At 35.4% G+C, this 16,105-nt stretch overlaps 1 protein-coding gene across 1 annotated transcript; it reads right to left on the bottom strand.

The window, feature by feature from the left end:
* Nucleotides 1-1,496: 1,496 nt before the first annotated feature.
* Nucleotides 1,497-15,736, bottom strand: EMB2785 (elongation factor family protein). Its single transcript, XM_021973061.2, has 19 exons — nt 15,110-15,736; nt 14,708-14,782; nt 14,418-14,568; nt 13,294-13,362; nt 12,484-12,656; nt 11,477-11,614; nt 10,617-10,742; nt 8,869-8,967; nt 8,024-8,144; nt 7,778-7,841; nt 7,099-7,153; nt 6,904-7,028; nt 6,464-6,537; nt 5,126-5,175; nt 4,621-4,707; nt 3,934-3,984; nt 3,755-3,838; nt 2,357-2,407; nt 1,497-1,851 (listed from the first exon to the last, which is right to left on the bottom strand). Exons 1-19 carry the CDS (start codon nt 15,446-15,448, stop codon nt 1,768-1,770), a joined length of 2,016 nt encoding a protein of 671 aa, XP_021828753.1. The 5' UTR covers nt 15,449-15,736; the 3' UTR covers nt 1,497-1,767.
* Nucleotides 15,737-16,105: the final 369 nt, after the last annotated feature.

Genomic DNA, 16,105 nt, shown 5'->3' with positions numbered 1-16,105 from the left:
AGGTTATAAATTTATCCCTCTAAAATATTAATTTCTTGAAGAATAGTGTCAGGTTAAATTTTTCCATCTCCAACCATGCATGACTATATTTTAAGGTCCTTCATATTTTATTATTTTGAGAAAAATTATGGTACAAACTCATACATTCGACAACTATGTATTGTTTAATTTAATTAAACTACTATTTAGAGATAATATTCCATATATGACACATATACGTCGATAACATTTAAAAAGGCTATTTTTTTAACAGCTAGCTGACATGAGCGCACCTTTAATATTGACTATTGGATATGCATTTGCACGACATGTTTCGTGTTATTGACCCCACTTGATAATTTCTATTCTTGAGAAGCACATGCATGGGACCCATAAAAAAATTTGGCCTTGCTATGTTTGATTGTGACAGCAGTCGGCAAGTCTGGGAGGGGGTGGGGCTTTCTGTTATACCTCGTGTATCATAAAGTCATGATCCGACATCTCTACTTGTAGCGGCGTTGGAGGTGTTCCCTGGGGACCAATTACCCGTATTTGCAATTACAGTTTGGATGTTATGAAATGAGCGCAATGCTATTTTATTTGGTTATAATCCTACTTTCCTATTACGGTACGGTGGCAGCCACCCCTAACGGTTTTTTAAAATTAGATTTGGACGAGGTTGTAGATATGAAAGACGGATCGAAGGTTTGTGGTTCGTGATCCCAATGGTGAATGAACTTGGAGCTGTGGCTATGCAAGCTCCTGGCATGGTGTATATCCTTGCCACGGAGCTCTACACGCTGAAGAATGGGTTACTCTTTGCATTGGACGCAGGATTTGTGCCCCTGCCTTTTGAAACTGATTGTTTGAATGTTGTACAAATTGATTAACAACGAGGGAGTCTGTTTAGCTCCCGAAGGGAGTTTGGTGGAGGAAATTCGCACCCTTCTGCAGCAAGTACCTTCCACTGTTCTCTCCTCTCTCATACTGGATGAAATCAGATTTCCCACCCAGAGGTTTTGTCCCATGTGGTCTTCTTTGGGAAGGATACATTCTTCCAATTTTTTTGGGTTTAATGAAATGGAATTTTCTATATAAAAAATAGATTTCATTATTTTTCTACCAATTTCCAGGACTTTTATTCAATATTTATATGGTGTTACGAAACTTGTGCAAAAGGGTGCATCTTCAATAAGAATTGTCTTTTTTTTCGTTTGTCAAATGGTGATAATATTTCATTGCAGAGGTTACTTGATACTCCACAAAAATACAAAAGAATATTTTCACCAAAAAAATACAAAAGAATATGTGTTTCTTTGAGTGCAAACTTATTATTTGCGTATTATACACATACATAACTATTTTTCACAAATAACACACGTTTTCTTGACTTATTGTAAATGCAACAATTCCAAATGCCAGTTACACTTAAGAGCAGTATAATATAAGCATTTGCTGCACTGTTTTCCAAGTCACTGTCCCATGCAATTGATTCGGGCAAAAGCTAAGCCACCAAGTCCAGAAATTCAACCTCCATAAGATTATAATGTTATGACCAAAATTTGGCAAACGCCAGGAAAGGGCCCCAATAAGATAGCTAACTATATAATTAAATCTAATACTTATTAAATCAAGTTTCTTTGCTCATCCATGTTTGTTAAAGAATATGCCTTCCGTGACACTCCCACCAAAATTGAGGTGGACCAGTTGGGTGAGTATTATAATTACCCGTTTTGAAACATTTAAGTATTACCTAATGAAGTTACAAAACTGCACGAACGGCGAGATTTATTCCTTTGGCCGTTTACTCATGGTTTTACGCTTGTTAACGTCCATATATTTTTTCCTTAACCGAATGGCCTTCGGGGTAACCTGCACAAATAAAAGCATCATATGATAAGTAATGTGACTACGAATTAGCACCATTCTGTAATGTTCGGGAACCAGAAAGTTGCAACAATCTGTACGTATAACGAGGAACTTAGCACCCATTCGGTAATGTTCTGGTTTTCAATTATTATATTTTCTAAATTAAAGAGAGAGAATGAAAATAAATTGGGGGGGGGGGGGGGGGGAGGGAACAAAAAGCTTCTCTTTTTAAATTTGGTTTTTAGTTTTATTGTATGAACCATTGCACATTTTATTCTCCATCCCATACATTTATCATTTATAATTTCCACATTTTATTCTCCATTGCACACGTATATCATCTCTATTTCCCATTATCCTCTCATTTCTCCCTCATTGAAAATAAAAACTAAAAACTAAATGAAAAAATGTTACCCAACGGACCTCAGCTGATAGTTTATATGGCAATATATGACAACTGTTCACAATTACTCACAAGTGGACGGATAAAATTAAAATCAGGAGGTACCTCAATAAGCTCATCAGAGGCTACATAGCCTATTGCTTCTTCAAGAGTCATCTGCACCCAAATGCTTTCAGATATTAGCAACAGCATGACGAGTGTAAAGACAACGAAGATTTTACTTTATCTAAAATTAATGACGGGTTTATTACTACCAAAAGCAGAAAAGCAGAATATAGAAGTGGCATTTTTATTCTCCAGCAGTTCTTAATATTTTGAAAATTTTGAATTCATTGTTGAAACTAACAAATTTTAAAGAATTTCTCTAAAATGTGATGCAACAGAATATTATGCTTTTGGAAAAAAAAAACGAACATAATAGGAAGATTAATGTAGTGCACTACTTATCAATAGAGTACAAGCGTGCTTTATATATGACACGAAGTCACTAATCATACATGAATTATGCTAATCAAACCATAAGCCTCAAATTTATCTCATTAAACGATCAGATGTTTAGTAAAGCACTAAACAAAAGGACTAAATTGTTTTTTTTATCAGCCTATATCAACGATGCTTCCCTCTCAAGCTGGAGAGTATATCAACAACTTCCAGCTTGCTACAAGTATAACTGAGACGAATTCTAAATGAGATGAGATCTGTACAAGACGAGAACCAAGAAGAAATCTCATCAGGATGGAGATCTCAGCGAGGCAAGACGGAGTCTCCACAGGGAAAAAAACTGAGGTGAGATCTTAACTAGAAAAAACCACAAGAATTTCAACATATCTATCACATAGTAGCTAGAGATAAGTTGGCTACTTTTTGTTCTTCCTCATATTATTGTTTTGTGTGTGTGTGTGTGTGTTCAAAGTAGGTAAGGGCACCACGTTAGAGGGAAAAAAAACAAATCAGAAAAATAAGAGGACGATCATTGAGTTACACTACTTATCAATTGAGCACCAGGTTGTTTAATGTATGGCCAGAAGACACAAATTTGCCAGATAAGCCTTGAATTATGCTAATCAGACAATAAGAATCAAATTTAGCTTAGTAAACTGTCAGACCTTACGTTAAGCTAATCGACTAAGCTAAAGGTCCCATAATCAGTCATTAAACTAAATGACTAATAACCAGCCTATATTACAACAGTGCTATCAAGTTGGACCCTATATTAGGCTGGGGGATTAACTGTAGAAGAGAGTTAACACTAGCTTGCTTTGAATATCAAGTCAAATATATTTTAGGATTAACAATTTCCAAATTGTAGACCATCTATAGATAGACTTGATCCCCTTAAAGAAGGATAAATTTACGCTAGGGCACATTGCCCAATTTAATATATGGCGAGGCTACAAAACAATCCTTATTTCAATACAGTGACTATATAATGCATGCTAGACAACCCATGGAGAAAACTGTATGCAACAAAGATTAAAGAAGAATAACTTGGTTGATACATACAAGGCGAGGAGGAGCGAGTTTCACATTCTCATCCTTGCTTGCAGCACGCACATTTGTAAGTTCCTTATTTCTTACAGGGTTGACCTGTATTGGCAAGGTCCAGTCAACTATACAAACCACAATTTTAATAACGTAAATATAACACAATTCATAACATGAAAAGCACATAATTTCCTTACATCTAGATCCGTGTCCCTCGAATGTTCGCCAACAATCATGCCATCATATGCCTGCGTATTAATGAACAAAAGAGAAACAGTTTTATCAAACAAACAAAACCACGTCTATCCAGTTCATTTACTAGGTACTCTAGGATCTATAATTTCTTTGAATCAAATAACCACTTATCCAGTCTACCTACATAGGAAACACAGTTTTCATCCTTTCACTATGGTTATTAATTTTAACCCATTTGAAACAATTTTTTTTATCCTGGGCCATCCTGTTTAAGTTAATTAGCCCCAAAAATTACAGAGTGATCAATTTTATACTGTCCTTAATTTCTCTTCTTTATATAGAGACGAACAACAAGACCACACTCTCTCTCTCTGTCTTTTTGTTTTTTGTCTGAACAGGACCACACATTTGTAGGGAAAAAGGGTCTAGAGTAGTTGGAGTTGGAAAAAGATGGATGTGACAGAGAGCGAATGATTAAAGAAATATGGAGAGCGAATAATTAAAGAAATATGAATTTAATCTTCTCAAAATAAAGAAGCACCTTTAGTCAATATGAATGTATTATCATCTAGAATACATGTAATTAGCACTAAACAATAGGATCCTTACCTACCACATCTGTAATAACTAAAGAGATTTGGGAAGTTAAAAGATAGGTAGAAACAAGAACTGATCATATATGTACCAACCTCCATGCCAGGATTCACAAACAGAGTTCCTCGAGGTTCTAAACTCATTAACGCATAGGCTGTGGTTGTACCATAGCCCATTGACACCTATTGAGTTAAGTAAAAAGAAGGAAAATACCAGTCATATAACACATACAACTTCCATGTAAACAAAAGGTGTAACACATAGAAGATTTAACATTATATGTTATGATGAAGAGTTACATCCATATTCCTATCTTAAAATGATAGAAATACATTATCTCCATGACAGTAAAATTTTATTTTTTTATTTTTTTAAATAGTCAATGTTTGTAATATGCATCAATCATGACGCAACTGTAGATCATAAAAATAAAAAGTGGTTCTTTTGACATGTCTCTAATATTTAAGCTATACATCTTCTCAAGACTAGAGTAGTTAACTTGAAAAATACATTTTAACAAACCCTAACAGATAATTATTCTTCAGAAACAGTGTAGAATCAAATAGTTCATCATAAATCAAAAGGCAAGTACACGCATACCAACACTCCTTTCCTGACATTTCCAAGAGGACCTCTGTATTTTTCATAGGCTGTGTAAAAAAAAAGATAACATGCATGAGAAATTGCAATAAAAGAAAATAACAGCAGCCTTAACTGAAACAAAACAACAATATTAAAAGCTAATAACAAATAAATTCAGTCAAGCAAAAAAAAAAGCTAAACAGTAGAACATTTGATTTTAGACTGAATACCAGAAAAAGAAAATGGATGAGTTATAACAAGAGGAATGTAATAAGTATTTAGTGCTTTTAATTCAGAACACGCTAGTGCTTCACTCTCCACATTATCACATTTTAGAAGTATATTCTCCAAATATGAAGGTATAATACTTTATAACAGTTGCGATCATAATAGGAACTGCAACGCGTATTGGGAATTTGACGGAACAGACATTTTGGTCAAATTGCCATATCTGTATCTATACTCGTATCCTGAACCAAGCAGAACACAAGGTATATTACATTTTACAGAAAAACTATTTTACAATCTAATGAAAAATGAAAAATTGAAAGAATTTTTTTTTTCGGTCAGGAAAAACACTGAAAGTTGCTTTGTTTGGTTTTAAACTGACTGGAAAAGGTACTATCACGAAATTATTTCCTGACTTCTCTGTAAAAACATTTCAAGAACATTAATTTTAGTGTGATTTTTCTTCATGGAGGGGGAGTGCTGTGCTGAATGCTTTCTGTGTTGCTGTTCTATCTGTTGGTTTAGGTTTTCTCTTTCGATTTTTGTGCTTGTTCTGTTATTTTACGTGTTTCATTGACTACTTGTTCGTGTTTATCTCTCTCTATGTATATATATTTCAATTTACTCAGCATGTCTATGTTCTTTTCTTCCCATCTCGAATATATCAAAATCAATTCTGCAAAATTAAGATTCATCTCATTGGACCATAGTAACTGTTATTAACCAGGTTAAGAATCAGATTTATAAAAATACACATTTAAGAAAATAAACTCAATATAAAATAAAAAAAATTCAATTCTTATTTTATGTTAATCAGATGCATAAGTATCATACACTCTGTATGTAAACATACATATGCATGAGTTATACAAGCATGCATACATCACTATATATACATAAAGGCACAGGTGTCCGGACACAAACACAAGCACATCCATATGTCAGGGTCTAGACTTGGACAGAGAACCATGTTAAATCGAAGCAACCAGAAAATGTAGAACTAGGTGATGACCAACTAGGAAAAGAATTACCTCCCTAACGAGGCCCCAGCTACTTGACAGATTTAAAGGCAAAACCAAAATGCAAAGGGAATGGAGAGATAAAAGTAACAAGACGGGAAAATTTTACTTAAGAAAGCGCGATGCATAAATCCAGTTCCACGTGTGTCACTGCTAAACACGCTTCTGTAACCAACCAGACCCCTGAAGAATACAACACAAAAGAAGATCAATTTCTATTATTTAAATGGAATGTATCGCCAATGAAACTATAAATCACTAGACCAGATACAAATCATAAATGGTGATGAAACTAGTTGACTGCATAGATAAAACATGGTTAAAGATTATGCAACGTAACATTAGATGTGCAATAATGGTAAAGAGTCACCACAAGACCAAATGAGTACGATGGACATAGTGATTTTCATTCTGATGACTATCAATATGGAAAAATGCATGAACGGTACAACCCATCAAATACTAAACAGATAATTATTGCTTACGTGACAAAATAATATAGGCTCAATGAGGCAGAAAGAAGAATTGACATTAAGAGGGTAAGAGAACCTTGATGGACATGTCAAAGACAATCTAGTCCTGTCAACACTTCCTGGAACAGGACCCATGTCAACAATCTCAGCTCGCCTATGAGATAAGGCTTCCATAACTAACCCGACATGCTCTTCATTTACCTGCAACAATAATACATGAGTCTCAATTGTTGAAAGGAACAACACAATTTTCAGATCTGCAATTCCTTACCTCAATAGTAACTTCTTCAATTGGCTCAAGCTTTTGACCATTCTCCGTTTTATACCTGATTCAGTACCAAAAAACAAATAACTTTGCTCAAGCTGTCAAAATGAGTAATTCAACAAAAGCAAGGATAGAAGAACAATCATACAGTGAATAATGCGTGTGCACATATCAGTGTTTTAAATCACACTCACATAGCACACTATATTACTAGCTATATTGCATAGCGTTCCTAATTTTCTATACACACACTAATGCACGCACAGTAGATATAACAAAATGAAGTTTAGAAAATAGGACCTGCTACTGTATAATCACTGATTTTTTTTTCTAAGGATATCAGACAAAGTAAAATTATAACACAAGACCTTCTTTCCGAAGCATATAACAAAACATTGGGAACAAAAATGTTAAAAAGAACTCTTCATTCCACCTTCTTTACCATGTATTGATTGTTAATCTTTGCTTATGTCTCCTCCATTAGTATTGTCCCAAAGTTCCCCAAGTATTTCACATTTTCGCTGCAAATGTCTTTATAATTTTAACACTCTAAACTGATCATCATTATATTTCCAGAACCTCAATATCTTTTTCTTTATAATAAAAAGCCCTGGATTTGGGAAATCCATATATATGTAAACAAAATCAAATTTACTTAGCAATAAATCAAAAATCAGTGCCTCACATGACTTTGGGTGGTGAGACAGACAGCTCGAAGCCTTCCCGCCTCATATTCTCAATTAAAATACCTGTTTTACACATCATGAAAGCTACACTGAGAATATGTTTAAACATAATTGACAATGAAATGTAGAGATGCAAGTGGAGAGAGCCGTGTCAGCAAAACATCGTATATATATTTGGTTGACAAGTTGTCTCTTGGAAGAAAACAAGAAACTGCAAAAATAATTGTGAACTTAAAGGAACAAACCTAGTTGAAGCTCTCCCCTCCCTTGAACTTCATATGATTCTGATAAGCCTGGAAGAACATTAATGGCGAGATTGGTTTCTGCTTCAGCTGATAGCCGATCACCAATTTTTCCTCCAGTGAGCTGCATTTTATAACATCATCAGTATGTCAGATCATGTAGAATGGTCCAACTGCAACCCATTCTTACAGGTGCAGTCATCAGTTTTTTGCTTACATTTAAGTGGAATGAAAATACATAGAGTGACGGATGAATGGTTAAGAAGGGTGCAACATGTATTGTGACCCCAATAACACTTGCCTAGAGCATGTCTAGGGCGTTTACAGGTTGGTGGAAAAAATATATATATATTTTTGGACATTAGACTGGCTTGGGACTGATACAGAGTATTCCTAGCAGGATGTATTATTATGCAAGTTGAATGAAATTCATTACTTAGAACTAAGAAGTTGCTGGACACCTGCTATATTTCTACCGTCCTTATGTCCTATATATTTTCAATTGGACATGTGAATCAAACCCTACTTTTCATAAAAATGAACACCCCACTTTAATGTCAAATTTAGGAAAACATGATGACAATAAGAGATTAAAATACAAACTTTCACATCTCTACTGTATGTGTTCTTTATCTATATATATTTTTCATAGCTTATCCTAGTTCTAAGGCAAGTACTGATTTTCTATTCATACAATAATGATTTCAAACCAAAACTGAGAAAAATAAAATGAATACATCTATCAATGTGACAAGTAAATAGCTAAATGCAAATTAAGGGCATTAAAAATATATATAGTATATATATACTGATTGCAAAAAAACCAAAACAGAAAAATCATGACTTACGTGGGTACCATCACGACCAGCTAATGGAGAGTCATTAACGCCAAAAGTCATGGAAATAGTTGGGGGATCCAACTCAACGGTGGGTAATGCACTCATAATCTATCAGATGCAACCATAAGTCAGTTTTCAACAAAATGTACCACTGTGACGCATTATAGAAAGATAAAAACATATAAACACTTAGAATGATGCAATATAAGAATTACACATCATAATGTTTTACCATCATCTTAAGACAAAAGTAGATAAAATCATTTAAGTAACTAATTTGAAAGACAAAAGACAAGTGATGTAGACTACCTACATAGACATTCAAATCGCACCCAAGAGAAAGAGCAAACAGAGTCAGACATAACATGGTGCAAAAGTTGTACATCCTTGAAAGAAAAGGATCCCATAATCCTGAACAGATATTACATTCAATTGCAAATCCCATCTATCTACTCCACTTGGATGGAATGATTTATAAATAAATAAAAAGATTTAGATTTGACAATAGGCTAAGTTATGGCATGTTTACTTACTTGAAATGGGGGAAGGCAAAAATTGGGGAAGTCAAGAACAGGAGAGAGAAGGAATGGGTAAGAGATCACCCATTCATGAAAAACTAATAAAGCCCCTACCCATTTCTTCTCTTTGCGTCATTATTGAAAATACTCAATTTCATTGACCTATTAAACTTTATAACAAAGTATCAGAATCCAATTCAACCAAGAAATGACGACAAGTACTTTTATGACATAAGAATTAAAATTAAAATACTTTTTACACACTTTTGGCATGATTGTTTATAAGAAATGGGAATAATAAGAAAGAGACTAGAATAAAGGAATGGGAATCGGATCAACTATCCCCTCCTAGTTGATTTGATTTCTGGGTTTGGGGTATTTGATTAAGGATTTTAAGGTGGGACCTGTGTATTAAATGATTTTTTTATGTGTAAGTAAATGCAAGGGAAGTCAGGCATGGCAATCATTCCCTTTCTTCTTATTCCCTTTACTTGTAAGTAAACATGCCATTAGTCATAAATTGTCTAACAAGACTAAGTTTCAATTCATATTGTCCTCAATTACCACCAAAAAAAAAACACTCATTTTGTTCTCTATTGGTATCACCCTTAACTGCGCAAGAATGCATTCCCACCCATTACCATAATATCCGCAGTCCTCACTGAACTGCATTACATCAAGCAATCCTTCTATGGTGAAAGCTTCTCATAACTTTACTTTAAAGTAATAAATTTCTACATCACTATATGCGCCAAAACTATTTCAATTGAACAAACAGAATATCAAATGTATGTACAGAGAATATCAAAATATCAAATGCTTTACCACGGTACAAGCAACCTTAATTTTTATTTGAAAAGTTCAAACTCAAATATTAAACAAGACACAAAGCACCTACACTTTGCCTTATACAACGGCCATCAATAATTTGTTAACACAAACTAGGATCAGTTTAAATAATTATATTAGAAGGGAACCAAAGTGAATGCCTATGACTCTACAAGAAAGGGACTGAAAAACCTTAGCGAGAGCCCCGGTATCAAGCCTTCTCAAGGTAGGAACAGAAGTACAAGGGATACAAGAAAATATATAGTGAAGTAATTATATATTCTGATTTAAAAAAGAAAATCGGAAAAAAAATAAAAAACAATAATGGGAAGATCAGTTGATTAAGTGAGACCAAAGAGAAGAAAATGAAAAGACTTGTGAAGGCCATAGACATAATTTCCACTAACATACCTCAACGTTTGCGACCGTATGGCCAATAGATGGACTTGCCAACCCAGCCATGGATACTATGTCACCAGCTCCAGCACTATCAATTAGGGCCATATGTGTTCCCTTCTTTTTCATCAGTTTCACAACCTACAAAAAGTAAGCAGTTATCCCGTAAATTAGTAACCATTGCCTGTGGAAGATGAAGAAACAAAAAACTAGTTTAGAAAAATTAAATTAAATGTAATATTTCAATTTGGTGTTGAGCTTCTTTCATTATGTAAAAAATTATAGCTAATGTTGATATTTCATAGAAAGTCGTTGAAATAAGCTTTTGTTCATTTTTTATTTGCCTCAAGAATGTTATAGTTCTTTTATTTGTGATGATTATGAAAGACAAGGATGCTGGTCTATGTTTGTAACATGTTCATGAGAAGAAAGAGGAAACAGAGAATTTTGTATTATTACGTGTTCAAAAGAATTTTTCAAACTTTACCATTATTCTGTGAGAGACAAGGATGCTTCAGAGGTTGTAATTTTCATCTTAGATACTTAGTCAGAGAAAAACAAAGCTATAAGCCTCAATAATCTAATTAAGAAATTACAAAATGCAGGCTTAGAGCACTAGTAGTTGACATACAGAACATTCTGAGTAAACTAATGCCATTTCAGATAAGTCAAATTAACTGAACCAGCACATAGACATAGATCAAAAAATATATAGGATGGAACGAGGACATTGATAGTGAACTCTACAAGAGCTTTATCTGAACATGGGTAAAATCTCATTGTGATAAAGAATTAAATATTGTACAGATGCACTACAAGTGGGAAAAATATTTCTTGAGCTCCAACTACAATGAGAAAAATTTACAGCCACAAACCTTCCCTTCTTCAATTTTCTCAACCCCAGAATCTTTGTGACGCAGCCCATGAACTCTGTCACCAACGCGAATGCTGCCAGAAGAAACCCGTCCAGTCAATATTCGTCCAAGGTAGAAGTCTCGTTCCATCATGGAAACCTTAGAGCAACGCCAATAAATGCTATTTCAATTTTTCCAACACTATGAACGATAAAAGGAATGAACAGAAAAGATAAAAACAAGTTTTTTATCCATTAAGTCAAAGCCGGTGACATGGGTTCTATAGCATAATTATGTGTTTCTTGCATGTGCAATGTATTGCTGGATTATCCATAAAAAGTGCAACTGCGCTCCAGTGTGAATAACTCTATTTCATGAACTAATATTGAAGTCTTCTGCCAATAACTTGAATTTATAGAGCAATAAACCATAAAGCAACATGAATCCTAAAAAATAAAAAGAATAAATAAAATCATACAAATTAATAAAGAATAAAGCAACAGAAAAATCATACAAATTCAGAATTCACCATAGTTGGGGAGATTTTTGGTTTGAACAATATCCTAAATCTACATAATCCCAGGAACGTAATAAAATTTCCAAAATTGAAATCTGAACTTAAATTAGCATGAAAACAAACTTTCTGCCTAGCTTTCAAATCCATCCATGAAGGCGTTTCCACATCATAAGATTATGAAGAGGATAAAAAAGAAAATCATAATCATCAATGCACTAATAGCTAGTTTAGAGGATATTGGTTACCCAAGACCTTAACAATCAGTTGAAATTTCAAATATTACAAGCGGTCGTCTAATCCTCATTTATAGGATGGTCACATTTCCCATAGAATTTGAAATGTACAAGCGGAATTCTCTAAAGAAACCACTTCATAAAACAAGGAGGAAAGTACACGAACAGACCAGCCAAAAGCAGGAAAAAAAAAATATGGATTCAACCTACATATTCAGCTCAAAAAAGGGGGATGAGGATAAATATACAAATACATTCTTTAACAGTTGAATACCAACCAGCATCTGGAAAGGTGCCTCAAGATTGGCTGTTGGTGGAGGAACATGACTTATAATGGCATCAAGCAGCCGTGACATATTTCTTGCATCAGCAGGTGGATCTTTGGTGTAAGTGGTGGAAGCCCAACCTTCCTTAGCAGAAGCATACAGCACAGGAAAATCTAGCTGCTCCTCTAAATCAAGAATAGGAAATATTTTGATTCAGATTTTCATCTGACTAATACAAAGTTAAGGCAATGGAAATTAAAGTTGGAACATCCAACCCATAACCAATTGGCAATGGGTGAAGAGGCCCATGATGTTATATATTGTGATGCAAGGTTTCAACAATCCAATGTCGGATCCTCATGTGTGGCAGGGCTGAGACAAACATGTGGATTAATTATATCAGGTGGTGTAAAACACATGGCAAATTGTGCTGAACACGTGAATGAATTGCCGGCTTTGATATCATGTTAAAATTAGAGCATCCAACTCAAAACCAATTGAAAATGAGCAGAGGCCCAGGATAATATATATTATAGTGCAAGACTTGAAATACCCAAAGTGGGATTTTAAAATCTCAACATTCCCACTAACGTGTGGCAGGACTTCACCTGACACATAGATAAATTATATTGGTAATATGGAGCATGTGAGACCAGATTGGGCCTGATGTGTGGATGAATTTTCTGAACTTATTAAAGTTAGAGCATCCAACCCAAAATCAATGGCTGGAGAGGTCCATGATATTATGTAATGTGGTGCAATGCTTGAAATACCCGATGTGGGATTTTATAATCTCAATATTCTGTTCTTATATTTCCACACCTGAAGCACCAAGATTCGCAAAAAGATCGAATATCAAACTCTCAACTTCATTACACATCTCTTCCGAAACTGCATAACCACAATAACCAATAACATTAGCAATAACCCAAGTAAATAGGAAATACAGCTTAACAGTTATGATCTGAGGGATGGAAGCTGTTCTTTTTTGAAATGAAAATTGTTTCCTTTTTTTTTCTGTTTTTTTTAAAAATGAAAACTGCTTCCTACAAAGCATGGCAAGAGTAAAGTGAAATCGTAAAAGGGGATAATAATAATTAAACAGGATGCCGAATAAAACATAAGACAAATTAAGTTCAGACACACAGCACACACAGAGAAACATTATGCACAAACAGAATGCCTTCAAGGAAGCAACCCAAAACATATTGACACACCTCATCTTTTCTTATACAGTTAACATGTGTCTGCTTGCGCACTTATATGTGTTTACATATCATAAGTTGACTATCATTCTTTTGTTTGTTATCAAACAAAGCATCAGCACTTTGGTTTGACAAACCCGACCAACTCAAACACAACCCAAAGTTTAAATAACTACCTGGAAAAGTATAGTTAATAAGTTGAACAAATACAGAAATAATTTCTTAGCCCAAATTAAAAGTTCAACAGAGTCTGAAGAATTCAACTGTCCAATCCATTTCTAGGATGAGTTCTGGTACCAAATTGTAGAAGTTACAACATGAGAAGTCAGTGACAATTTCCATATACTGTTCTTTGACTTAATCATTTAGTTGTAAAAGAAGATTAGCAATAACCGAAATGCTTTCCATGTCAATATTGTTAAATTATAACTAAGCACTTATATTTGTTTAAATTAAATTAGTTATTGAGAATTGTAATGTCATTTTTTTGCTCAACTCACCCGTGAAACAATGACTTGGCGATCAGAAAAACCCAAAGAACCCAATAATAACTTGGACTAACAAAGATAGACCCCTTAGTCTTCCTTGAACAAAGTGAATTTGTAATTTGGCAAGCAGGCCTCCTAACCCATCCAACCTGCTCATGTCCTCCCTTTATCAATGTCCCCACTCTAAAATTATTCATGCAATTACATAACTTCAATTTTGCAAATTAAAGATGCACCAAGTGTGAATAAGTACCTGCAGGACGATCTACTTTGTTTAGAAGAAGAATAGGTCGCAGCCCATATTTTAAGGCCTTCGCAAGTACAAACTTTGTCTGTGCAAGCGGACCTTCCCCAGCATCAACAACTAAAATTGCCCCCTCAACCATACCAACAACCCGCTCAACCTATGAATCCATCCATATAAAAAATTAAACAAAAACCAATGAAAACCAATTTCATCCATTAAAGGAAAAAAATTAAAACTTGTTTCCGACTTCCACTCTCAACTAGAAGTCTAAATGAATGTCTGCTGCAGTCACTTACTTCACCACCAAAATCTGCGTGTCCAGGCGTATCAACCATGTTTAGCTCATACTCCTTCCACGGAATTGCTGTAACCTACATACAGTTATGGGGTAATTCAATCAAGATTCAACCAAAGTAAAAAACAAAGAACTTGGACAATAAAAAAAAACTAAATTAAAGAACAAATAAATTTTGAAAAAACAAAGACGTTCCCCAACTTTATTCAATAGTTGCATTCTACATTTCTCACCCTATCCATTTTTTAATGTTACATATCTGTACTATAGAAAATCTCAATTTTGGCTCTTGTTTTCCATTTTCTCAGCAACCAACCAAGTCCTCGGATCCATCCAAGAAAAATAAAACACGCCCTCAGATTAGATTGCAATTTGCATTCCATTTCTGTAGGGAGTCACTGACCTTTGAGGCGATGGTGATGCCGCGCTCCCGCTCCAGGCTGATGGAGTCCATGGCGCGTTCATGGGGGATGTCGGCCCCGCACTGGCGGAGCAGGCGGTCCATGAGCGTGGTCTTGCCGTGGTCAACATGAGCTATTACCGCCACATTGCGGAGCCGGCTTGGGTTCAGCGCGCTGCTAGGTGAAGTAGCATCGGAGGCCGCAGTGGCTGCCGAGAAGGCGCGTGCGAGTGCTGAGGTGCGTGGGGGCAGTAGGCACGGTTTGGGAGCGATGGATGAAGCTGAGGAAGAGAAAGAGTTGCGGGTGGAGGACCAGAGAGAGCGAAGCACCGGCCCCACCATTTCTAAAAACTGAGACGGAAGAAGGGGTATGCTTGTATCGGATACTCCTCCGATACCATACGCCTCCGAGGATACGGCAAACGACGTATCGTGGACTTTTCTGTTATGTTGACCATCCAATACGCCTTCGATACGCCATGGACACACGAGCGATACGGTCCCGATACGGTCAAGGATATGGCGGAGGTTATTTTGCAATATACTTAGCCTCTTCTTCTGGATTTGACAGAGGCTAGTTTTCACTGGTTTCGGAGGTAGAGAAGAAAGAAGAAGAAGGAAGAAGAAAAGAACCTAGTTGCGCATGCAGCTGCTGCGAATCTCCAGTTGTAGTTGCTCTGCGAAGAAGAGGCGTCTAAATCGTGAAGAAGATGATGTCAGGTGCCCTAATTACAATACGCATCGTTTTACTTGCATGCTTTGAGTGAAAGAGGTTTCACAATGGGCTAGTGCCTAGGTCTGTTTCACTAAAAAGCCCAATATAAGAAGCATGAGAACCAAATTGGGTTATTATAAGTATGCCCAACCCAGATGCCCAAACTTTTTGATAAGGGAGATTCACCCACTCGGATCAGGTGAGAACGCTTATGTGAGAACATTATATAAGAATAAATCGCAGCCATTGAAATGCATCTGAACGGTTGAAGAGAAAAAGCGAGC

Source organism: Prunus avium, chromosome 3 (assembly GCF_965620075.1).
Source record: "Prunus avium chromosome 3, drPruAviu1.hap1.1, whole genome shotgun sequence".
In the NCBI taxonomy this organism is placed as follows: domain Eukaryota; kingdom Viridiplantae; phylum Streptophyta; class Magnoliopsida; order Rosales; family Rosaceae; genus Prunus; species Prunus avium.
The sequence above is the reverse complement of the archived record's forward strand: the minus strand, read 5'-3'. Positions and strand labels throughout refer to the sequence as shown.

Bases quoted from the DNA above. Each gene is read 5' to 3' on its own strand.
- EMB2785 (XM_021973061.2), bottom strand. From the start codon at position 15,448: ATGGTGGGGCCGGTGCTTCGCTCTCTCTGGTCCTCCACCCGCAACTCT. The intron at 7,029-7,098 runs GTAAGGAATTGC...TTATTGTTGCAG, and splicing joins TTGAAGAAGTTACTATTGAG to GTAAATGAAGAGCATGTCGG. The intron at 1,852-2,356 runs GTACCTCCTGAT...TTATTTGTGCAG, and splicing joins CCTCTGATGAGCTTATTGAG to GTTACCCCGAAGGCCATTCG.